We start from the raw sequence: 27253 nt of genomic DNA on the forward strand, positions 1-27253 counted from the left end.
AAAAGAGGTACAGTATATTCTGTACAACAATGGATGGTTTAACTGTGTAATGTGTGAAAATGAATATTAAAAACCCCAAAAGTTTTAATTTTCTGAAAAACACAAAGTGCATGCATATAACTTTTATATATCTAGGTCCAGCCATGCCTTAAAATTTTTTCAGGTGCATTGTCTATGGTTAGTCATGTTAAGGCAATTTTGAGGAGTTTTGATCTGGGGTGGTAACTCTGTAATTACCTCATTATATATTCCATAAGCAGCATCTATCAAATTACATATGTGCATGTGTAAAAAAATGAATACGATCGGTAATTGCCATATGATGTAATTTATTTATTGAAATACAAATATGGTATTTTTGTGCTTAAATAGTAAATTGTTTTTATACGACCGCAAAAATTAAAAATTTTTTGGTCGTATATTGGTATGACGTTGGCGTCGTCGTCGGCGGCGTCGTCCGGCGTCGTCCGAAGACACATTGGTTTTCGCACTCTAACTTTAGTTTAAGTGAATGGATCTCCATGAAATTTCACCATAAGGTTCAATACCACAAAAGGAAGGTTGGGATTGATTTTGGGGGTTATGGTACCAACAGTTAAGGAATTAGGGGCCAAAAAGGGGCCACAAATAAGCATTTTTGTAACTTTCAGACAATAACTTGTGTGTAAGTGTATGGATCTCTCTGACATTGTACCACAAGGTTCCATATCACAAAGGGAAGGCTGTAATTGATTTTGGGGGTAATTGCCTCAAAATTTTAGGAATTAGGGGCCAAAAAAGGGTCAAAAAACAAGCATTTTTCTAGTTTCATGACAATAACTTGTGTGTAAGTGTTTGGATATTTCTGAAATTGTACTACAAGGTTCCATATCACAAAGGGAAAGCTGGAATTGAGTTTGGGGGTAATTGCCCGAAACGTTTAGGAATTGGGGGCCAAAAAGGGGCCAAAAATAAGCATTTTTCTAGTTTCCAGACAATAACTTGTGTTCAAGTGTATGGATCTCTCTGAAATTGTACTGCAAGGTACCATACCACAAAGGGAAGGCTGGGATTGAGTTTGGGGGTGATGAATCATAAGGGGGTTCAAAAAATTGGGGGTTCTTTGATATGCCGAATCTAACCGTGTATTTAGATTTTTAATTTTGGGTCCCGTTTTTTAAATTTGTCTACATTAAGGTCCAAAGGGTCCAAAATTAAACTTAGTTTGATTTTAACAAAAATTGAATTCTTAGGGTTCTTTGATATGCTGAATCTAAACATGTGTTTAGATTTTTGATTATGGGCCCAGTTTTCAAGTTGGTCCAAGTTGGGGTCCAAAATTAAACTTTGTTTGATTTCAACAAAAATTGAATATATGGGGTTCTTTGATATGCTGAATCTAAACATGTATTTAGATTTTAGATTTTTGGCCCAGTTTTCAAGTTGGTCCAAATTGGGGTCCAAAATTAAACTTTGTTTGATTTCAACAAAAATTGAATATATGGGGTTCTTTGATATGCTGAATCTTACCATGTATTTAGATTTTTTATTTGTGGGCCCGCTATCAAATTGGTTCATATTGAGGTCAAAAGGGTCCAAAATTAAACTTTGTTTGATTTCATCAAAAATTGAATTATTGGGGTTCTTTGATATGCCAAATCTAACCGTGTATTTAGATTTTTAATTTTGGGTCCTGTTTTTTAAATTGGTCTACATTAAGGTCCAAAGGGTCCAAAATTAAACTTAGTTTGATTTTAACAAAAATTGAATTTTTGGGGTTCTTTGATATGCTGAATCTAAACATGTGTTTAGATTTTTGATTATGGGACCAGTTTTCAAGTTGGTCCAAGTTGGGGTCCAAAATTAAACTTTGTTTGATTTAAACAAAAATTGAATATATGGGGTTCTTTGATATGCTGAATCTAAACATGTATTTAGATTTTAGATTTTTGGCCCAGTTTTCAAGATGGTCCAAATTGGGGTCCAAAATTAAACTTTGTTTGATTTCAACAAAAATTGAATATATGGGGTTCTTTGATATGCTGAATCTTACCATGTATTTAGATTTTTATTTGTGGGCCCGCTATCAAATTGGTTCATATTGAGGTCAAAAGGGTCCAAAATTAAACTTTGTTTGATTTCATCAAAAATTGAATTATTGGGGTTCTTTGATATGCCAAATCTAACTGTGTTTTTAGATTTTTAATTTAGGGTCCCGTTTTTTAAATTTGTCTACATTAAGGTCCAAAGGGTCCAAAATTAAACTTAGTTTGATTTTAACAAAAATTGAATTCTTCGGGTACTTTGATATGCTGAATCTAAACATGTGTTTAGATTTTTGATTATGGGACCAGTTTTCAAGTTTGTCCAAGTTGGGGTCCAAAATTAAACTTTGTTTGATTTCAACAAAAATTGAATATATGGGGTTCTTTGATATGCTGAATCTAACCATGTATTTGGATTTTGGACATTGGACCATAATAGGTAAATTAAAAAAATTGAAGTTCTTAGACCACATTCTTTCTGTGTCAGAAACCTATGCTGTGTCAAATATTTAATCACAATCCAAATTCAGAGCTGTATCAAGCTTGAATGTTGTGTCCATACTTGCCCCAACTGTTCAGGGTTCGACCTCTGCGGTCGTATCAAGCTGCGCCCAGCGAAGCATTTTATTATTTATTGTTAATGGTTGCAATAGCTGTTTTTCTTGCCGGGGTTGTCTGCTTGTGGACCCTGCCTACTCTAGAGTAACAACCCTTTAGAAGTCAATCACAGTCAGATAGATGCTTATGGTTTGCAGGATGGAAAGCCCCTTGCAAAATAACTATTGTCATGACTGTCAATTTTAAATTAGCTATGAAGTTAACCCTTGCAAATCTGGATATCAATGACACGATTAATACAAAAGTATAGTTATTGAATTCGTATAAATGGTTGGTTGTGGAGAAAATGTGGACCTTGTACTTATTTTTATACGACCGCAAAAAATTTTGCGGTCGTATATTGGTATCACGTCGTCAGTGTTGTCCAAAGACATTTGGTTTCCAGACACTAACTTTAGTAAATGTAAATAGAAATCTATGAAATTTAATCACAAGGTTTATAACCACAAAAGGAAGGTTGGGATAGATTTTGGGGGTTATAGTCCTAACTGTTTAGGAATTAGGGACCAAAAAGGGGCCCAAATAAGCATTTTTCTAGTTTCCTGACAATAACTTGTGGAACGGGGTATGGATCTCTCTGAAATTATACCACAAGTTTCCATACCACAAAGGGATGGTTAGGATTGACTTTGGGGGGTTATGGCTCAAACCCTTTAGGTTAGGGGGAAAAACAAGGGTTTCCTGGTTAATGGACAATTAAAAAAAAGTACAATGTTCTGTTTGGATTACCTCCCTTACACTGCTTTTAAATTATGTATAAAGAAATGTTGTATTGTCTTGAGGTGATTAGCTGTCAATTTATTTTCAGAAGTTACTATTTAAAATTGCTGATTAAGGAATATTAATTTTAGCCATGATTATGTATGTCATTTTCTATTTTTAAGACTTTTATGATGTATTTAAATGGGTAATTACGATTGCAAACTCCATTGGAAATTTGAATTGAGATTATGACCATATCTTGAGAGAAAGAATATTTTTTTTGGAAAAGGGGGGGGGGGGGGGGGGGGGGGGTAAAAAAGTAATTGTGAGGAGGGGGACAATTTTCTCATTTTGCAACAAAAAAGGGGGGGTTAAATTTTTTTATGGGGGGGGGGGTCATTTTGCAACAGCATAGTGTATTGCACAAAAGCAAAAAATTGAATACAAATTCAAATCATATAACCAATTTTAAGTTCTTTGACTACAGTTATTCTGTGTCAGAAACCTATTATTTGTCAAAAATTGCAAAATTGAACTGTGGATTGGAGACTGACAGACAAGCAATAAGAACTTGGCCAATTGAAATATAAATTGAGAAAAAAAAATCTTACAAGTCACACATTTAGATATTTTGTTAGAGTCCATTAGTTACAAGTGAATGTATTAGTGCAATTCAATTCCTTGATTTATATTGCTTTATTTGAAATTATTTACCTTTACCCTGTCCAATTAAACAAAACAGCTTCTTTCTTTTTTAATCAGTTTAGGTGTATGAAAAATAGTTGCTAATTACATGTATTGTCAAATGTATACTTGTTAGCAATAATGTTTTTGTTTATCATTTAAATTGAGTCAATATATCTGAAAAAAATAAGATGTTATATTTCTTTTACTTTCTTGTAGAAAACATGGGGTAAATGTTCATGTGACAATATTGTGGAACTTTAAATAGATACCAAAAACTGTCAAGTGCCCAATATACTGTTACCTTTAGTATTAAAAATAAATGTAGTATATACATGTGTATCAGAAAACATTCAGCAGACAAAAAATTATTCAAATTATCAAGGAGAATATAAATGTTAAGACATTCAATTGAAGGTTTTAAAAAATACCAAACTCCAAGGGAACTGTAAAGTTTGCTAAGCAAGCATATCACTCACTGATCAAACCTTCAAATTGGGAAAGATTTTCTCTGAGGAAAGAAAAAAAGTACATTATGGGATGTGTTTTGATTTTGTAATTTTTTGGAGGATCACATTTTTATTAAAAGTTTGAATAAAGGCTTTAAAAACACAAATATCAGTTGTTCCTTTCTTAAACTAACTGTATGTACACTTATGCCCCTCAACAATAAGCAGACTTTCCAATTCTATAAAAACCTCTAATAATACCTAGAGTTTGATTAGAAATGAATTATTGTACCTATTACCAATATTCATGTTTACCAAAGTGTAGATGTAATATATACATTGCTTGTTATAATGGTTCTTTTCTTATATACATGTATACGTAATACATTTTAGATACTGACATAATGATTTAGCAATTTTCTGTAAAAAAGAAATGCAGTTACTGAGAAGAGAATGGTGAATCATGCTAAGCTACAGTACTACAAACAGAACTATTGCCTTGTTTGTATGACAGGATTGCTGGGATGCAGATGGCATCGTTACAAACAGTCAACACGAGACAGTCGCAAGGTCATTAATCTCTGTGATAGGTTGTTAACATATTGTAAATTCAGAAATTATTGCCATTTTTGAAGAATGGAAAAAAATGCGAGATTAATTATTGTGATTTTTGGAAAATATGCATGCAAATATATGTATCAGATATTAGAATGCGAGATCTTATTATTGCAATACTCACTCAGTTGCATTATTCGCAATAATAAAAACCTCACAATTTTTTCTGAATTTATAGTACATTATAAGGTTACTGGAGTGAAGAGGGGACAGAGAAAAAATGTCATTAACATAAGTATGGAAAAAACTGAACAGAATACAGATTTCAAGTATTCTTACAAGATTTTATAAAGACAATTTTAAAATCACCTAGATTCTAAAAAAAGGCCTGATTGAAATGAACAGGTGTTATCAAAGATCAACACCAATTTCCCTGAGTGTAAAAAACAGTAAGATTAAACTAAAGACTACACACTAGGTTCCTGAAGATGAAAATGGACAATGTAGCTGGGCTAAATTAGTTTAGAATACATATGAACTGTTTTGTAGTACAGATATCTAATGATATCATGGATGTGTTAAAGGTCTTTTTAGGATAAATGTTTTTTTTTATCCAACGCAATCATAGGTTTGAACGTTGTTTTCAATTTAGACTTATTTATTATTATTATTATATATACAGAGATCCCACTATTGGGTTTTAATAGTATCTTTGTTTTCCTCTATACTATATGCTATAGTCATATTGAAAATGGTAACTTCATATATCAATAAATGTTTATTAAAAAAAGGCTGTTTTTAATATTGTTTCTTTATTTGGTAAAAAATATTTATATGAGGAAAAAATAATCTTTTTGGGAAAGGAGATTTACAAGTAATCAATTATGTGTATGTTAAATTGATCATATAAATGTTTTGTTTTAACAGAGAGATTTGGTTGTGTTAACCCTTGTACTGCTGACATTCCTGTTTATAGATTTTCTACTGTATTATGTCCTGATAGCTAAGAATGATGTTTATAACTTGAACTGGTAAGTTGTTATTTTTGGTCAGTGAAAAAGGATAAGATTTTTAACACAGTCATATATAATTGTTTTGCTTGCAACAAACATTCCTGAAACCAAGATATATGTATGCCAAGACAGAGGCAGTTTCTGTGTTATACCATGTATAAAGTATATAGAAACAATAAGAGAAATACAATCCATTTAAAGTTTAGTTATTGAAATCACTTGGCATCTGTCCTCCACAATAAATCTTTTCTTAAATCTTCTTCTCTGAAACTAATGGCTCTAATTCGACCAAACTTGGGCTAAATAATCTTTATGGTATCTTGAATAAAATATATGTGTTTTGTTCCTGCCAATCATTGTCTACCATGGCTTAAAATAAAACATATGGGTAAGTGCAAGTAATTATCTAATATCTTGAAAATTATAAAAGACAGAGAAAATCTAATGGGACAAAAATACTCAGAATGCCAAGATGCGCTTAATTTCCTGTATTAGCAGACACAACCTTATAGGAATTACAATGTATTGCCCTAAAATGACCATTTTTACCCATTTTTCTCTTCACTTGAAGTCATTTATCTGTCAATGTCATCCTTTGTTGTCAGTTAACTTTTACGAAAATCTTTTCCTTAACTACAGGGCCAATTGGAACCAAATTTCAACAGAATCACAGGGTATCTGGTTTAAAAAATGTGTTCGATGAGTTCACCTGTCAACCAATATGGCCACCAAGGCTGCAAATAGAACTTGGGAGTTAAATACAAGTATTGTCTTTTATCTTAAACCCATTATAGAAAGAGAAAAACTGACAGGGCAGAAATGTTCTCAATGTCAAGATCTCCCTACAGTTTTTTTTTTATACCAAAATTGTTGGACAACTCCTTATGGTAGTTACTGCCCTTAAAAGATGATTCATACCATTTTATTTTGAGATTTTGGCGATTTATCTTTAAAACCATAATAGATAAAGTGAAACTGTAAGGTTAAATGATTAGCAGGAGAGGATCTACAAATAAGTCAAACATAGTCAAAATTTTCAATTGACTCCTTTTTGGAGCTTTTGAACTTGAAAGACTGATTTACAAATTTTTAGCTCACCTGACCTGAAGGGTCAAGTGAATTATTCTCTTACAGAAATCGTCAGTTGACTCCTTATTGAGTTACTGAGAAAATTATGATTTTTACCAATTTTTTGGCATTTATACCTATTATCTAGAAAACTATAATAGATGGATAGAAACATTTAATAGCAAAAATGGTCTGCAAGACAAGATCTTCAAATAAGTCAACATTGCTGAAATTGTTTGTAGTCATGAATTATTATATTCTAGTATTAAATGATGGAGAGCAGCAAATGTTGAAAATGCACATATATCCAGGAGAGCAACACAGACTCTTTATAGCCTTTAGTTAGGATATAGTGATCTTTTCATATACTGTGAGCAAAAAGCCTTTTTGTCTTTATAAATAGTACCATTTTTAGGTGAACATATTCTTTTTGGGAAAAATGGAAAAACATACATTGACCTCATTTTTTATTTCAAAGAGGTTTTTTTGATAAAGTGATCATTTTTGATGAAGGTAAATCTTAAAAAAAGCACTTCTTATATGTGTACCAAATTTATAGTGTTATTTTTTTTCAACCACTGGATTGATACTGGTGGATCCAGAGTTAATCATAATCCCAGTAATCAGTGCTTCACACTGACATTATTTATAAGCTACATATATATATCTAAAAATTTTCTGTTGATAAATTTAGAATATATTAAGAAATTAATGTTCAAACTCTTTTTGCATTGCAATAGTATAAAAATATGTGCAATGCCGGGGACATTGGAACTCTGTTCTTTTATTGGAAGTTGACGTTAGATTGTTTTGGCTACTCTTTTAAGGTTTTTTTTTTTAAATGTGTTGTGTTTTGTATTATTTTACAGATAAACTATTGTAATGTTTTTCAGGTACATATTTTGGGAGTTTAAGAAATGGATCTCAATGCACACAATCCTGTTAGCTGTTGTTGTTACTTTGTTTTGTTATTTATTTTTGTTAATGGTAGGTACTATATTTTTTCGTTGGTAAAGCTTTTAATCTTTAATTCTTTCTCACCTACCAACACATGAAGAGCCTGATTAAATTGTAAACACACAATATACTGCTATAAGTTGTTTAAATTTGACCACTCATATCAGAAAGAATTTTTGTTTACTTTTAATGACTTAGAATTGTAACATTATTAAATATAGCCTTCGTAGTGATACTGATTAAATGCTACTCTAAGCTCTTCTTTGGAGCGCTGTAACTGGGAGGTCTTGACAAATGTGGGCATTTTCAGTATCTTCATAAACAGTAGGGTTGAAAATAGGACAATGATGTAGCCCTTTTCTATTTGGACTCCTAGTCCAGAGCTCCTGAACATACTTGGTAATTCTAAAACTAAATTGTGACCAGTTGAGCTCTCCAAACCTGTGACAGTTGCATATCATAATTACCAAGGAAAATCACAGGAGTACAAGAATTATAAAACAAATTCCTAGCGATATGTAACAAGGAAATGATATTGGCTTAACATTTCAACATTAAATGAAATTCAATAGATTAGCCAAATTTCTTAGACTAAGATATCAATAAAAATGCCTCTAAAGATATTTAGTGTATAAAACTGTGAACTATGATCATGTTCATATAACATTTTTCAATGTTGTCATGTGTAATTTATATATTACAGATTTTATCCGTGTGCCATGTGATTAACGGCCATCAGCTTTATACACATCCTGTCCATATAGTGTTTGTTGTGTTGTGTCTTTGTTTTTGTATAGCAGTAACTATAGTTTTAGATGAATTATGGAAAACAGAATGGGCAGTTGTTTGGCTGTCTTTAAAGGTATCTTTTATAATTTGCTAGCTACTTGTAACTTTACAAATTAATATCACTGCATTGAATAAATCAGATGCTCTATTTAATGGAAACAAATGTGACTAAATGAACATATCAATACATCATGTAATAAAAACTTTGATATTTTGATACAGTATGTACAATCATCACATATTATCACATGAATCACATTGTCAAAGATTTTCATGTTTCTTTGGTCAGTTTTAAGTTGTCATGAGTAGGTCAGTTTCTCCATTTCTATGAGTGATGGGTAAAAAATATCTGATCAAGAGAATTATTGTAAGATATATGTGTTTGTCTGACATGAGAAACCTGGCCTTGCCCTCATTTTCTTAAATTAATAATCATCATGCTTTCCTTGAAAAGGTTTTTATGCCCCTGCCGTAGCGGAGGGGGCATTAAGTTTTACCCTTGTCCGTCTGTATGTACGTCCGTCGGTACGTCCCAAAGTTGGTTTCCGTTCTCTAACTTTATTTTTTGGTAACTTTGAGAAAAAGAACAACTGCATTTTGTCAAAAGAATCATTTCAAGTTGTACATTTTCACCTGACCTTGATATCATTTTCAAGGTTCATTGATCAAGTGTTAAGTTTATGTTGTATCTGTAATATCATCTTTTCTAAAGACTTTCCCATAATATTTGTTGGTAGTATCAATGTGTTGGTCATATTTTTTATGTTTACAGATTACTGGTCCTTTCCTTCAGATTGGAGTTGTTACAATGATGACTGCATTAACATGGATCATAGCCAAACAGTGGTTAACTTTATCTACTTGTTGTAAGTTCTGTTCAATTACTTTTGCCTTGTCTTCAATTAAATAGGTAAATACATCCTATTTTGTCTTTTTGTCCATCTTACTTCTGTTTAAGGTAGTTTGTATGTAAATGTAATATCAACATGTAGTTTCATCAGTTAATAAATTGAGGTTTGAAGTATTGAAAAATTATGTAAAATTGCAAAGAGAATCTTCAAGATTTCATTGCTCTGATTTTAATTGTATTTATAAAAATGTAAATTTATGTCTGAAGATTATTCAGGCTGTATATAGTAATAACTCTGTCTGTCCATCAGGATTTCTATTTGTTGTATGATAAGTACAGATTGCCTTAACTGATTAATACACAGTATTAATATCTATTGAAGGAAGAACTCTTTTATTTTTGGGGTAAAAAAATCACAAATTTTGAAAGCATCTTTATGTGTTTGAATTTCAACATGATATGCTATTCCAAATTGACTTCCAATGTCATTTTATTTTTTTAATATTGGGGGGAAATTGTGGTATCAACTTACTTTTTCAGGAAGTACCAAGTCAGGAATATGACATTGTTTTCCATTTGTTTGTTGTGTTTGATCTTTTGATTTTGCCATTTGATAAGGGAATTTTCCTTGGAGTTCGGTATTTTTTTTTATTTTACTTTTTGTAAAAAAGAATAATATTTTTTGAAAATTAAAAGAAAAAAGGGAGGTTACCAAAATCATTTATGTTGCTTCATAGGAAATAAGATAGATTTGCAGTAGTGTATAAAACTAAGAGTTATGACCCACTCATAAATCAGTCAATTGTGATAATATATGGTAGTCACAATTTTTATAGTTCATTTATGTAATGTAATGCTGTTTTTTTATTTTTTTAGGTGTGCAATTTCTTTGGTTGACAGTTTATTTAATTGTGATGTCAGGACTGTACATATCACCACTATTTATAGATTCACCTTGTGTCAAGGTTATTAAAGATATACCTCAGAAACCAAATATTATAGGCCATAGAGGAGCACCAGCTGTAAGTTTGTAGTTATAATTTCAACTTTTCCTTTAATAGTAAATCTATAAGGTTAAATTTGCAGTTGTACAAAATACAGATCAATAGAAAAATTTTTAAATAGTCGAGTACTGATCCTAATTATTATTTTGAAAGGTGGACAGTTTCAAGATTTGTTCTTTTCACATACTTTATGAATGCCTCTTGCAAGGACAAAACATTCAGTATGATCATGTAAAAAATACATTTACAAGCTTGCTTGTGTAAATTTGAACATTAGTACTTAACCTTTTTGAGCTACAGCCTAGAAGTGATTCTAGAAAATATCCAGTATCAGAAAGCCAGGCCTGAGAAAGGGTACATACTCACACTCACAGATTTTGATGAGGCTAACTACAGTTTGTCATCACACATTCTTGTATATTTATTGCAGGTAGCACCAGAAAATACTCTAATTTCATTCCAAACTGCCATGAAATACAATGTATATGGTATAGAGACTGATATAAGATTAAGGTAGGTAGTTAGAAAATAAAGAAATCACAAATTGTTCAGTTTTTCATGCCTCTATGTAATATTTTTTTATACCACATAAGCTAACTGATACGGAAATGAGACAATGTGAGGTATTATTGTATGTCATAATTATTATTGTTTGTGATAAAAGAATTCATTGGTTGAGTAGTGGACAAAACAGATTAACCCAGCCTTAAAATTTGCTATCAAGCTTCATGTGATTATGCTGTACTGGTGATCCTTTACATCTATGGCATCAACTTCCTGCTAACTACTTATGTATACTGTACTGGTGATCCTTTACATGCATGGCTCATCAACTTCCTGCTAACTACTTATGTATGCTGTACTGGTGATCCTTTACATCCATGGCTCATCAACTTCCTGCTAACTACTTATGTATACTGTACTGGTGATCCTTTACATCCATGGCTCATCAACTTCCTGCTAACTACTTATGTATACTGTACTGGTGATCCTTTACATCCATGGCTCATCAACTTCCTGCTAACTACTTATGTATGCTGTACTGGTGATCCTTTACATCCATGGCTCATCAACTTCCTGCTAACTACTTATGTATACTGTACTGGTGATCCTTTACATTCAATGCTCAACTTCCTGCTAACTACTTATGTATACTGTACTGGTGATCCTTTACATGCATGGCTCATCAACTTCCTGCTAACTACTTATGTATGCTGTACTGGTGATCCTTTACATGCATGGCTCATCAACTTCCTGCTAACTACTTATGTATGCTGTACTGGTGATCCTTTACATGCATGGCTCATCAACTTCCTGCTAACTACTTATGTATACTGTACTGGTGATCCTTTACATGCATGGCTCATCAACTTCCTGCTAACTACTTATGTATACTGTACTGGTGATCCTTTACATGCATGGCTCATCAACTTCCTGCTAACTACTTATGTATACTGTACTGGTGATCCTTTACATGCATGGCTCATCAACTTCCTGCTAACTACTTATGTATACTGTACTGGTGATCCTTTACATGCATGGCTCATCAACTTCCTGCTAACTACTTATGTATGCTGTACTGGTGATCCTTTACATGCATGGCTCATCAACTTCCTGCTAACTACTTATGTATGCTGTACTGGTGATCCTTTACATCCATGGCTCATCAACTTCCTGCTAACTACTTATGTATACTGTACTGGTGATCCTTTACATCCATGGCTCATCAACTTCCTGCTAACTACTTATGTATGCTGTACTGGTGATCCTTTACATGCATGGCTCATCAACTTCCTGCTAACTACTTATGTATGCTGTACTGGTGATCCTTTACATCCATGGCTCATCAACTTCCTGCTAACTACTTATGTATGCTGTACTGGTGATCCTTTACATCCATGGCTCATCAACTTCCTGCTAACTACTTATGTATACTGTACTGGTGATCCTTTACATTCATGGCTCATCAACTTCCTGCTAACTACTTATGTATGCTGTACTGGTGATCCTTTACATGCATGGCTCATCAACTTCCTGCTAACTACTTATGTATGCTGTACTGGTGATCCTTTACATGCATGGCTCAACTTCCTGCTAACTACTTATGTATACTGTACTGGTGATCCTTTACATGCATGGCTCATCAACTTCCTGCTAACTACTTATGTATGCTGTACTGGTGATCCTTTACATCCATGGCTCATCAACTTCCTGCTAACTACTTATGTATGCTGTACTGGTGATCCTTTACATCCATGGCTCATCAACTTCCTGCTAACTACTTATGTATACTGTACTGGTGATCCTTTACATGCATGGCTCATCAACTTCCTGCTAACTACTTATGTATGCTGTACTGGTGATCCTTTACATCCATGGCTCATCAACTTCCTGCTAACTACTTATGTATACTGTACTGGTGATCCTTTACATGCATGGCTCATCAACTTCCTGCTAACTACTTATGTATACTGTACTGGTGATCCTTTACATTCATGGCTCAACTTCCTGCTAACTACTTATGTATGCTGTACTGGTGATCCTTTACATGCATGGCTCATTAACTTCCTGCTAACTACTTATGTATGCTGTACTGGTGATCCTTTACATCCATGGCTCATCAACTTCCTGCTAACTACTTATGTATGCTGTACTGGTGATCCTTTTCATCCATGGCTCATCAACTTCCTGCTAACTACCTATGTATTCCTACACATAATGATTATGTTGATGTTAATCACATTTTCTCTAACCTATGAATCAAGACTTTCTAGAATTGCAATCGAGCCTCTTTGTGAGCATGCTACATGTATGTCTTGTGATGCATTTTCACATCCATTGATTACCAACTACTTGTCTACTGAATACTTATACTTCTCAAAGTTCTTGTGTCAATTTGTTGTGTTCATTGTATCCTTTTATGTGATATGATAACTGAGTTTTTCATTTGTTTTGCAGTTATGATGGAGTGCCCTTTGTATTTCATGATTCTACATTCCTTCGTACAACAAACATTGCTGATGTCTTTCCGGATTACATCGATAGTTCAGTATCAGCATTTAACATATCAGAAATAAAACAACTGAATGCTGGGTCATGGTATTTAAAGGCAAGTATTTCTTTTATGAGAGATTTAATTCTTATGATATTTAGTTAAGAGGGGGTGGGGGGGGGGGGGGCAATACCTTTTTCTGTTAACCTGTTTTGGGCTATTTCAAGGTGTTAACTGTTATTTGAAATATATATAAACCGTTAACTGTTTTCAATCGACTGTCTGTTATCTATTATGTTAAAATTGGCAATGATGTTAACTGTTTTATATGAAAATGGGATTCCTGTTATCTGTTACTTGACACTTAAAGTGTTCACTGTTTTCAACATGATTTATCTCTGTTAACTTATTTACAAGAATTTTCAAGATTCACACTAATCACATTAAATTTGCTGTTAATTTCTTTCTTTACGGTTCTCCCTCAAAGGAGTAACATAAACAGCACATATGTAACTGTTTTTAAACAGATCATAATCACTGGCACTTGTCTCTGAAATTTTGTCCCTATATACCTTAATATTACACAAGGAACTTAACTCGCATTTTTATACGACCGCAAAAAAATTTTTTTGGTCGTATATTGGTATGACGTTGGCGTCGTCGTCGTCGTCGTCGTCCGAAGACACATTGGTTTTCGCACTCTAACTTTAGTTTAAGAGAATGGATCTCTATGAAATTTTACCACAAGGTTCAATACCACAAAAGGAAGGTTGGGATTGATTTTGGGGGTTATGGTACCAACAGTAAAGGAATTAGGGGCCAAAAAGGGGCCAAAAATAAGCATTTTTGTAACTTCCAGACATAACTTGTGTGTTAGTGTATGGATCTCTCTGACATTGTACCACAAGGTTCCATATCACAAAAGGAATGCTGGGATTGATTTTGGGGGTAATTGCTTCAAAATTTTAGGAATAAGGGGCCAAAAAAGGGGCAAAAAACAAGCATTTTTCTAGTTTCATGACAATAACTTGTGTGTAAGTGTATGGATCTTTCTGAAATTGTACTACAGGGTTCCATATCATAAAGGGAAAGCTGGAATTGAGTTTGGGGGTAATTGCCGAAACGTTTAGGAATTGTTGGCCAAAAAGGGGCCAAAAATAAGCATTTTTCTAGTTTCCAGACAATAACTTGTGTTCAAGTGTATGGATCTCTCTGAAATTGTACTGCAAGGTACCATACCACAAAGGGAAGGTGAGGATTAAGTTTGGGGGTGATGAATCATAAGGGGGTTCAAAAAATTTGGGGGGGGGGTTTTTTTTTTTCCTTTTTTTTTCTTTTAAAATTTTCCATTTTAAGTTGGTTATTTTTGATTTATATTTAAAAGCAAATAATAATGTTATGGTAGGAGATACACACCAAACAGGATGTGTAAATTATTATATAATAGTATGTGCAATAGCAAGAAATTTTCAATTGCACAGTATTGCACAATAGCAAGAAATCTTCAATTGCACAGTATTGCGCAATAGCAAGAAATCTTCAATTGCACAGTATTGCGCAATAGCAAGAAATATCCAATAGCACAATATTGCGCAATAGCAAGAAATTGTCAATTGTACAGTATTGCGCAATAGCAAGAAATATTTAATTGCACAAGTATTGTGCAAAAGAAGATACTTCGTATAAATTGCTTATTTCTTGACCAATTTCAATGGGGTTTTATTCTTGAATTCTTGGGGTTCTTTAATATGCTGAATCTAACCGTGTATTTAGATTTTGGATTTTGGGCCCCGTTTTTAAATTGGTCCACATTGAGGTCCAAAGGGTCCAAAATTAAACTTTGTTTGATTTCATCAAAAATTGAATTATTGGGGTTCTTTGATATGCCAAATCTAACCGTGTATTTAGATTCTTAATTTTTGGTTCCCTTTTCAAATTGGTCTACATTAAGGTCCAAAGGGTCCAAAATAAAACTTAGTTTTATTTTAACAAAAATTGAATTCTTAGGGTTCTTTGATATGCTGAATCTAAACACGTATTTAGATTTTTGATTATGGGCCCAGTTTTCAAGTTGGTCCAAATCGGGGTCCAAAATTAAACTTTGTTTGATTTCAACAAAAATTGAATATATGGGGTTCTTTGATATGCTGAATCTAACCATGTATTTAGATTTTTGATTTTTGGGCCCCGTTATCAACTTTGTCCACATTGATGTCAAAAGGGTCCAAAATTAAACTTTGTTTGATTTCATCAAAAATTGAATTCTTGGGGTTCTTTGATATGCTGAATCTAACCATGTATTTAGATTTTGGATATTAGACCATAATAGGTGAATGTCCAATTTAAAATTTTTAAGTTCTTAGACCACATTCATTCTGTGTCAGAAACCTATGCTGTGTCAAATATTTAATCACAATCCAAATGCAAAGCTGTATCAAGCTTGAATGTTGTGTCCATACTTGCCCAAAATGTTCAGGGTTAAACAAACAAAAAATTCTCTGAAATTGACATTATCAAGATGCTTGATTTCTTGATTGACAACATATTTGTTATGTTAATTTGGAGGACGTGTTTTTCAACTTGGTCAGCACCTCATAAGGGACATTCATGCCATGTTTGGTTTCATTCCATTCAGTGGTTCTCTAAAAGAAGACATTTGTATGTATTGTCCATAGGGTCCTATGTTAAAAGAAGTCCCCCGCTGCGGCCATCTTGGATGATGGATCGGCTTCAAAGTAACAACACTTGGTCAGCACCTCATAAGGAACATTCATGCCATGTTTGGTTTCATTCCATTTAGTGGTCTCTAGAAGAAGTTCAAAATGTAAAAAGTTAACGACGATGACGGACGACAACAGACGACGGACGCCAAGTTATGAGAAAAGCTCACTTGGCCCTTTGGGGCAGGTGAGTTAAAAAAAAAAAAATCCATTTTAAAGGTACTAATGAAGGGAAAACAATGAAGGATCTTCAGAAGGAGTGCCAGGGTACACCTCCCACCATCTGGGACTAAAAGTGCTAATCTGCAAAAAAAACAAGACCAACAAAAAACTTAAATATTGATGAAACCAACCCAAACCAAGGTGGACTCAGGTGCTCCAGAAGAGAAAGAATTGTTTGCTTCACTACTGAAACCTGTGGTGTTCATAAAAAAATCCCTAAGTCACAATTAAAGTTGGTGTTAACTGTTATCAGCATTTTATATTTGTTTTTAACTGTTTTTGCCAAAATCGAGGTGTTGTTAACATGTTATTCAACCCCCTATTGCCCCCCTCAGTTAATTTCAGTTCTGACTAAAATATAATCAGCAAGAAGCCAGGTCATTTAGTTCCTGTCTTTAGTTTATGCTGTTATTCTAACACAATTTTGGATAGATTGATTGTTGGTGTTTAACGCCACTTTCAGCACTATTGGCTACATCATGACGGTCAGTTTTTTTTGGTGGAGGAAGCCATAGTGTCTGGATAGAACCATGACCTTTGGAAGGAAAACTGACAATCTTAGTAAATTAAGATTGTAATAGAACGCAACTGCCAAGTGTGTTTCGAACTTACAACCTCTGACTCAATTTTTCTGATTTTTACCCCAAAAAAATAAGAATAGAAATTTCATACTTTTTTTATGCCCCCGCCATAGCAGAGGGGGCATTTAAGTTAACCCTTGTCCATCTGTACGTCCGTCCGTCCGTACATCCCAAAATTAGTTTCTGTTCTCTAGTTTTAGTTTTTAGTTTCCCTTGACCAAATGTTAAGAAACTTATACACAAAACTTATTACCACAAAACACAGATCAAGTTTGAATTTGGGTGGCGTCACTTTTACTGTTCCTGAGTTATGCCCCTTTATAAATGAAAAAAATGGCTGAATATTTCGTTTACGTTCTCTAACTTTTGGGTGGCGTCACTTTTACAGTTCTCTAGTTATGTCCCTTTATAACGTTTTATGCAAGCAGGGGCATCATCTGTGTCCCATGGACATTCTCCATTTATTTTATTACAGCCTACTTAATCAAATTCATTATCCCTGAAATTCAAAAAAGAATATACCTGCGTTGTAACATATACCTCAAATTGTGTGCATTACTGTATCATATTTAAACATAAACAGAAATGATAACACATTGTCAGTTGTAATAAATTTTTGTATTTTTTGCTCACCTTGCCGAAAGGCCAAATGAGCTTTTCTCATCACTTGGCATTTGTCGTCGTCGTCCTAAAAATAGAACATAGAGGTTAAATGCAAGTTTTGCCTATTATTTTGAAAACCGCTATAAATAGAGAAAATCTGACAGCAGCAAAAATGTTCAGAATTTTGAGCTCTACCTATTGTTCATTCACATCAAAACTGTCAAACAACTGCTTATAGGAGTTATTGCCCTTAAAAGATAAATTTTACCACTTTAAAAAATGTTTGCCTATTATCTCGAAAATGATATTAGATAGACAGAAATTTAAATAGCAAAAATGATCAGCAAGACAAGATCTACAAATAAGCCTAATGGCCAAAATTTTAAGTCGACTCGTTATTGAAGTTATTGTCCTTTAATGATAATTTTTCCCATTTTTGCCTAATATCTTGAAAACAGTAATAGATAAATAGAAACTTTAAATAGCACAAATAATCAGCAAGACAAGATCCACAAATAAGCCAAAATGGCAAGAATCTGCAGTTGACTTGTTATTGGAGTTATTGCCCTTTGATGATAAATTTTAACATTTTTTTGCATTTTTTGCCTAATATGTTGAAACTATAATAGATAAATAGAAACTGTAAAAAGGAAAATTATCAGCAGGATGAGATCTACAAATATGTCAACATGACTGAAATTATCAATTATCTCTTAATAGAGTTATTCCCCTTTAATGATGATTTTTTACTAAAAAGTGGCTATTGTTGAAGATGCAGGTTTTAATAGTGTTATTTAATAGCTTATGATCATTAGGGTTAAACAAAGATATGAAATATTGTATATGATTTTTTTTTTATATTTGATTCATAGAGGGATCCTTTTGGAACTGTTGGAGATTTGTCTGAAGAAGAAAAAAACAATTACAGCAGTCAGAGCATTCCAACTTTTGAGGAGTTGTTAAAGTTTGTTAACAAGACAGATTTAATATTAATGATTGATGTATTCGGAACAGCTGATTGGCATCCAGAACACAACAGAACGATTGAAATTTACATGGAAATGATTAGAAACAGCGGTATTCCAAAATCAAGAGTATGTATATTTAAAGATCATCTGAGAATATAGCCTTTATCTGTCTTTATGCTTGCATTTTTTTTGCCATAATAGCTTTCATATTGGTAAGAACTTAGTCTAAACATATTTTTTTTTCTTAAACTATACGAACGGATGAGGCACAAGTTTTACAACTAAGTATTGTCTTCTCCATTACATACACAATTTACAAATACATGAACATCAGAAGAAAAAGTCAACATTCATACTTTATATAAAGAATGAAGTTTTTGAAAATGAAGGGGAAAAGCTGCAGGTATATGATACTTTAGGATCATGCATATATATGTAGGACTCTAAAGTGCGATGGTACTCTAAAGTGCAATGGTCACGCTAAAGTGCGATGGTCTACGCTAAAGTACGATGGTGTCTCACGCTAAAGTGTGATGGTTGTTTGTTTGCTAAAGTACGATGGTATATCACGCTAAAGTGCGATGGTTGCTTGTTTGCTAAAGTACGATGGTATAGCACGCTAAAGTGCGATTAAACAATATGGTAAGGTTCGAGGGCTTAAAACATTTAGGTACATGGATGTTAAAAACAAGTCTTTTTGCAAAAGCTAGTATGCTAAGGTATAACATAAAGTGTGATAGGCTTTATGATTTACCGTTAGGTTATGTGATTGTTTCTAAATTTAGAAGACTGACCACGTAATAATTGCTAAAAAAAGGTAAATTAGGTGTCACAAAATAATATATTTCCTGTAAATGAATTTTTAACAATTCAGGCGTATTGGATAATTGATGTAGCTTGCCGTTCACACACCGTCTAATGTGAACACCTCCCCTTACAGTATAAGTAACATTTATTTGTACAAGCTTTAATTTAAACGCGAGAGAAAGGCGGTGTTCGCCGAGCTTTCCCCTTTTTCGTAGCGAGTACAAATACATGCTATATTTTACTACAATGTACAAACTAATGTTTGAGCCGACATTTATAATTTACGCTTGAAAACATGTACCTTTATTTTACGGACGTTACTTTTCAATAAAATAGACAGTATTTTTACGGGGACCGCAATTAGTAAACAATGATTTAAATGTATCCGTTCGCTTCCAATAGAAGCGGGATACAGGATACATATGGGTATACTATTTTGTATCTATATAGCAAAAATGGTCGACTGCAGGATACAAGTCCTTCTTCCGTCCCAAAAAAAAAAAACACATTTGCTTCAGCCGACAAAGCACGGTAAGGTTTAAATTAATTAAGTCATGGACATTTGGTTTAAAAGTTGTTAATCAAATATTTTTAATTTATCTTCCAGCATGTTAATTTTTGGTTTATATAAACGACTGTTAACGTCATAATCCAACTACATTTCTTACATCTATACTTTCGCGGACCATCGGACTTTAGCGTATGGAGGCATCGCACTTTAGCGCAGACCATCGCACTTAAGCGTGACCATCGTACTTTAGCGTTCCCATCGCACTTTAGAGTCCTACATATATAAAATGAAAATTTTTGTTTCTACATGGGATGGAAATGAATTATAATGTCAGTGGTGGAAGTAGTTCCATTTTCTAATCGACCAAAAGAGATCACAGAAAGCTATTGTATTTATTGTATCAGAAAAAAATCAACTTTATTTCACATAGATGTACATTTATACAATTTTTGTAGGTATGGGTGACAGGTAACCACAAAGACTATAATGTTACAAGTATTCCTTTTCCTGAATCAAATAATCCTGTACAATATGTGATGCAGGATAACTTTACACATGTCAATTTTGAGCACCATATGCTCTCTGGAGATGAAATTAAGTAAGTAAATGATATAGGTAACTACTGTTTCTTCTTGCTATTTCATAACTTATAGAGGAAAATTTTTTATTAATTATAATTATAAATGTACATTGTATAAATTTTTTGTTTTTGGCAACAAGCATTAATGTAAAAATAAGGAGATGTGGTATGATTACCAATGAGAGAACTATCCACCAGAGTCCAATTGACATGGATATAAGAAAATAAAGGTGACTATACAGCCTTGAGCAGTGAGCAAAAACCTTACCATATAGTAAATAAAGGACCCAGACATAAAAAATGTAAAACAATTTAAAAGAAAAGACCAATGGCCTGATTTATGAACAAAACAATAAACAAACAAAAAAAAACCAAATATAATAGCAACCAACAACAACAACTAATTTACAAGCTCCTAAATTTGGACAGACACACAGAATGTGGTGGGGTTTATCTGGCAGCACTCAACTCTCCCCTAACCTAGTACAGTGATGTAACAGCAAAACATAAGAACAAAAACTTAAAAGTCCATTTAATAATTTGGTCTTTGATGTTTGTGGGGTAAAGATCGCATTCATGCAATCAAAACCCATATGTGGCTGGCTTTAAAGTTTGAATTTTCCAGACTAGCAAGTGAATTAAGCCAACTTTCTATACTACCTATCCATGAACATTGAAATATTTACTCAGAATTTACTTATGTTTATATCCATATTTGTCAAGAAAATTGCACAATTTGTGCATGGTGCATGTTGAAGTCATATTTAAATTTTGAGTTATCTACCTTTGTCTTAAATTGTAGATTAACCAACTACTAGAAGATTTAATGTAAACCAAACTTATTTTCGTGACTTTTCCAAGTACAAAAATAACGTGAATAAAAAATGTTGCAAATGCAGGAAACTTTCATCTTCCCTTTAAATAAATGCATCCAGAAAATAAAGGTCAGCTAGAAAGGGTTAAAAGCGAAATAAAAAATCCTCGAAAATTAGTTGGTTTATAGTATTGCCATCTAATGCTTAATATATAATGTTATGTTTAATTTATTATTCCCTCTGCAAAATGAATACAATCTTTACCCTCCAGAGCTCACAAACACCTCTGATTTTAGTTTGTTCCTGTTAAAAATATTTTTTTCATTTCCATGTGGCTTACACATACAGCCTCTTTTGTCTTGAAACAATATGATCTGCAGATTTATTCTTTGTCTTTAAAATGATTATAATATTTAAAACTTCATCTTATTATTGAATTACATATTGAAATTTTTGAACCTCCACAGGGAATTCCAGAAGTACAACATTACAACAAATGTATTTCAAGTAAGCGCAGTATGGTTGTATTCCTTGTACTGGTGTATGGGTTTGTCCTCTGTCACTACAGATAAATGTCATGTTCTACAAAGGCTAAACGAACCTATCTGGCATTTAGTAAGTATGAATGTGTAGAAACACAAATGAAGTGATGCGTAAAGGATGAATAGGAAACACAGGTTTTGATTTTATGATTCAAAATATTTTGCACTCACTTCATAAAGTTGAAAACATTGACATGCATAGATGGATTCATGGGTTAAACATCAATGAGACAGCAGCCAAACAACTTAACAAGCAAAGACATGTATAGGCCAACAATATAATCCTGACAAGTGTCTGTCCAAGTGTGAAATGTCCTCAATAAGTAAAGACAAGCTATGTTTAAGTTTAACAGAGACTACCGGTACTAAAGATCTGTTATCAACACAAAACTTGTTAAAGGACAATGAAAACTCAAATAAAAAAAAAAAGACAAAGTTTTGACTTTGGACAGTCACATTAAAATGTGGCCAAGTTGAACTAGTTAATCAGTACTCAATCTTCCCCCTTATATTATCCATGTAATAACAAAAGATACAGAGAAAAATACACAATAAAAATCATGTCAGAAAAAGTATTTGACTCTAATATGTTGGTAATACAGATTAGCAACAGATAAAACAATGGTTTATGATATTATATTGAGGATTGCTTGCAGTTACTAAAAGTTATCTCACAGTATCTAAGCTGATGTAGAAATCATGTATTCTTACTCTAGTATCATATAACGGCTTATGTCATCTGATGTAGAAATCATGTATTCTTACACTCTTAGTATCATATAAAGGCTTATGTCATTTGATGTAGAAATCATGTATTCTTACACTCTAGTATCATAGAAAGGCTTATGTCATCTGATGTAGAAATCATGTATTCTTACACTCTAGTATCATAGAAAGTCTTATGTCATCTGATGTAGAAATCATGTATTCCTACACTCTAGTATCATAGAAAGGCTTATGACACCTGATGTAGAAATCATGTATTCCTACACTCTATGTCATCTGATGTAGAAATCATGTATTCTTACACTCTAGTATCATAGAAAGTCTTATGTCATCTGATGTAGAAATCATGTATTCTTACACTCTAGTATCATAGAAAGGCTTATGTCATCTGATGTAGAAATCATGTATTCCTACACTCTATGTCATCTGATGTAGAAATCATGTATTCTTACACTCTAGTATCATAGAAAGGCTTATATCATCTGATGTAGAAATCATGTATTCTTACACTCTAGTATCATAGAAAGTCTTATGTCATCTGATGTAGAAATCATGTATTCTTACACTCTAGTATCATAGAAAGGCTTATGTCATCTGATGTAGAAATCATGTATTCTTACACTCTAGTATCATAGAAAGTCTTATGTCATCTGATGTAGAAGACATGTATTCTTACACTCTAGTATCATAGAAAGGCTTATGTCATGTGATGTAGAAATCATGTATTCTTACACTCTAGTATCATAGAAAGGCTTATGTCACCTGATGTAGAAATCATGTATTCCTACACTCTATGTCATCTGATGTAGAAATCATGTATTCTTACACTCTAGTATCATAGAAAGTCTTATGTCATCTGATGTAGAAATCATGTATTCTTACACTCTAGTATCATAGAAAGGCTTATGTCATCTGATGTAGAAATCATGTATTCTTACACTCTAGTATCATAGAAAGTATTATGTCATCTGATGTAGAAATCATGTATTCTTACACTCTAGTATCATAGAAAGTCTTATGTCATCTGATGTAGAAATCATGTATTCTTACACTCTAGTATCATAGAAAGGCTTATGTCATCTGATGTAGAAATCATGTATTCTTACACTCTAGTATCATAGAAAGGCTTATGTCACCTGATGTAGAAATCATGTATTCCTACACTCTATGTCATCTGATGTAGAAATCATGTATTCTTACACTCTAGTATCATAGAAAGTCTTATGTCATCTGATGTAGAAATCATGTATTCTTACACTCTAGTATCATAGAAAGGCTTATGTCATCTGATGTAGAAATCATGTATTCTTACACTCTAGTATCATAGAAAGTATTATGTCATCTGATGTAGAAATCATGTATTCTTACACTCTAGTATCATAGAAAGGCTTATGTCATCTGATGTAGAAATCATGTATTCCTACACTCTATGTCATCTGATGTAGAAATCATGTATTCTTACACTCTAGTATCATAGAAAGTCTTATGTCATCTGATGTAGAAATCATGTATTCTTACACTCTTAGTATCATATAAAGGCTTATGTCATCTGATGTAGAAATCATGTATTCTTACACTCTATGTCATCTGATGTAGAAATCATTTATTCTTACACTCTAGTATCATATAAAGTCTTATGTCATCTGATGTAGAAATCATGTATTCTTACACTCTAGTATCATATAAAGGCTTATGTCATCTGATGTAGAAATCATGTATTCTTACACTCTATGTCATCTGATGTAGAAATCATTTATTCTTACACTCTAGTATCATATAAAGTCTTATGTCATCTGATGTAGAAATCATGTATTCTTACACTCTAGTATCATATAAAGGCTTATGTCATCTGATGTAGAAATCATTTATTCTTACACTCTAGTATCATATAAAGTCTTATGTCATCTGATGTAGAAATCATGTATTCTTACACTCTAGTATCATAGATAGGCTTATGTCATCTGATGTAGAAATCATGTATTCTTACACTCTAGTATCATATAAAGTCTTATGTCATCTGATGTAGAAATCATGTATTCTTACACTCTAGTATCATAGATAGGCTTATGTCATCTGATGTAGAAATCATGTATTCTTACACTCTAGTATCATAGATAGGCTTATGTCATCTGATGTAGAAATCATGTATTCTTACACTCTAGTATCATAGATAGGCTTATGTCATCTGATGTAGAAATCATGTATTCTTACACTCTAGTATCATAGAAAGGCTTTGAAGAAGATACAATAGGTAAATATCTAACCGTTAAATAAGTTTCTCCCACGTTAGATTGTTCAATATTCAATACAAAGATAATAGTTTACTACCCAACTTTGATATCTGCATTAACTATATACTTACTATTTTGCAGCCACCAAGAAATTATTTGATATTATGGATAGCCGTAGATGTTTTATCAGCATTAGCTGTCATAACAATTTTTATAGTTCAAAGGTAAATATGCAAATCATACAAAGAAAAAAAATATTGAAATATCATTCTACTTTATGTGTGATAAAAGTCATATTTAACAGTGTGACATAACAGTACAAAAACAAAAGAAAACAGAAAAATGATAGTATTTAAATAACAAAATAAATCTTTTTGTTGATGAATTTTTAAAATGGATTATATTTTGGTGTGAAAAACATAAAGTTGGTGTTTATTTTAGCCTGTTAAAAAAAATCCTACTGAAAATTGTTACATATATCAAATCATGTTAACGTAAACCACTAATTACTGCTTATAAAATCTAAAGAACTTTTGCTTGATGGTTGTAGAAGACGAGTTCTGAGATCTACGTTCATTCCTAAACAAGTATATTTTACTGATGTTACTATTGGTCCTAAAAGACCAGGAAATTCAAGATGTAAGGTATCATTCAAAGGGTTTTCAATAAAAATATGTAATTAGATAGACTATGAAAAAATTTATAATACATATTGTTATTTGTCTCTGTGCATTGAACTGCTAAATTAACAAATATAAACAAAATTGTTTTTAAAATTTTGGAGGCATTTTCAGCAGCTAGTAGTAAGTTTTGTTCATCAAGATGAATTGTTTGTTCTGTTTTCATTTACTTATATTAAGTGGCAAATAAAAAGTAGAATTAAAAACCAACAAAATGTAGAATTAAAAAACAAGTTTATAGCTTGCTTTATTTAACTTCAAGGAGACTATAAGAATACCCCAATCATTCATGTTTTTGTGTGCTTCTGGAACCGTAACTCTGAAACTATAAGAGAGAGGACCATCATTGTTGGATTCAGGTTGAGTGTAGATGGTATACCCCTCCCCTTTTTCAATTGCAAAAAATATCATTTGTCCCAAAACATTTCACCTCTCTTTACTCAGTGTAATTTTTTACCATTAGGCCATGCCAAATCAGCATATTGTTATCAGATTCCCAGTGTGTTGAAAAAAGTCAGCAAGTAAAAAGATTTTTATCTTAAAACCCTCATCCATCACATGTCTACTTGATCCAAATTTACACACACAAAATTTTTAAGTCAGGCATGCGTTTGAAAGTAATATCATTTGAAAAGGGCTTTCAACTCTAAACAGATCTAGTTTTTATACGACTGCAAAATTTTTTGTGGTCGTATATTGGTATCACGTCGTCGTCGTCTGCATCGTCTGAAGACGTTTGGTTTCCGAACAATAACTTAAGTAAATGTAAATAGAAATCCATGAAATTTAAACGCAAGGTTTATAACCACAAAAGGAAGGTTGGGATTGATTTTGGGGGTTATGGTCCTAACAGTTTAGGAATAAGGGGCCAAAAAGGGGCCCAAATAAGCATTTTTCTAGTTTCCAGACAATAACTTGTGGAAAGATGTATGGATCTCTCTGAAATTATACCACAAGTTTCCATACCACAAAGGGATGGTTAGGATTGGCTTTGGGGGGTTATGGCTCAAACCGTTTAGGAATAAGGGGCAAAAAAAGGGGAAAAACAAGGGTTTCCTGGTTAATGGACAATTACTTAAAAGTAGAATTTTATGTTTGGATTACCTCCCTTACACTGCTTTTGAATTATGTATAAAGAAATGTTGTATTGTCTTGAGGTGATTAGCTGTCAATTTATTTTTAGAAGTTTATTAAAAATGCTGATTAAGGAATATTAATTTTAGCCATGATCATGTATGTTATTTTGTATTTAAATGGGTAATTATGGTTGCAAACTCCATTGGAAATTTGAATTGAGATTATGACCATATCTTGAGGGAAAGATTTTTTATGCCTCTGCCGTAGAGGAGGGGGCCTTAAGTTTTACCCTTGTCTGTCCGTCCGTCCGTACATCCCAAAATTTTCCGTTTTATGACTTTAGTTTGCCTCTACCAAATGTTATGAAACTTATACACAATGCTTATTACCACAAAACACAGATCAAGTTTGAATTTTGGTTGAGTCACATTATTCGTTCTAGAGTTATGCCCCTATACAAATGAAAATATTGCTGAATTTTTCGT

General features: G+C 32.7%; 1 protein-coding gene across 3 annotated transcripts in view; it reads left to right on the forward strand.

Moving 5' to 3' along the window:
* Positions 1–27253, forward strand: part of LOC127739390 (glycerophosphodiester phosphodiesterase domain-containing protein 5-like) — a 32717-nt gene that overhangs the window by 1259 nt on the left and 4205 nt on the right. Inside the window, exons 2-14 of one of the 3 annotated variants that reach the window (XM_052251117.1) lie at positions 4871–5047; positions 5960–6063; positions 8007–8100; positions 8774–8932; positions 9632–9725; positions 10586–10731; positions 11144–11226; positions 13672–13822; positions 18704–18925; positions 20573–20715; positions 21980–22127; positions 25153–25235; positions 25562–25650. In XM_052251117.1, coding sequence (XP_052107077.1) covers positions 4931–5047; positions 5960–6063; positions 8007–8100; positions 8774–8932; positions 9632–9725; positions 10586–10731; positions 11144–11226; positions 13672–13822; positions 18704–18925; positions 20573–20715; positions 21980–22127; positions 25153–25235; positions 25562–25650 — 1633 coding nt within the window. In that variant the 5' untranslated portion in view covers positions 4871–4930. Of the gene's footprint in view, positions 1–4870; positions 5048–5959; positions 6064–8006; positions 8101–8773; positions 8933–9631; positions 9726–10585; positions 10732–11143; positions 11227–13671; positions 13823–18703; positions 18926–20572; positions 20716–21979; positions 22128–25152; positions 25236–25561; positions 25656–27253 lie in introns of all 3 variants that reach the window. The other 2 variants (XM_052251116.1, XM_052251115.1) reach the window with 2 other exon arrangements.

The sequence above is a fragment of the Mytilus californianus genome, unplaced genomic scaffold, assembly GCF_021869535.1.
Source record: "Mytilus californianus isolate M0D057914Y unplaced genomic scaffold, xbMytCali1.0.p SCAF_4, whole genome shotgun sequence".
Classification (NCBI taxonomy): domain Eukaryota; kingdom Metazoa; phylum Mollusca; class Bivalvia; order Mytilida; family Mytilidae; genus Mytilus; species Mytilus californianus.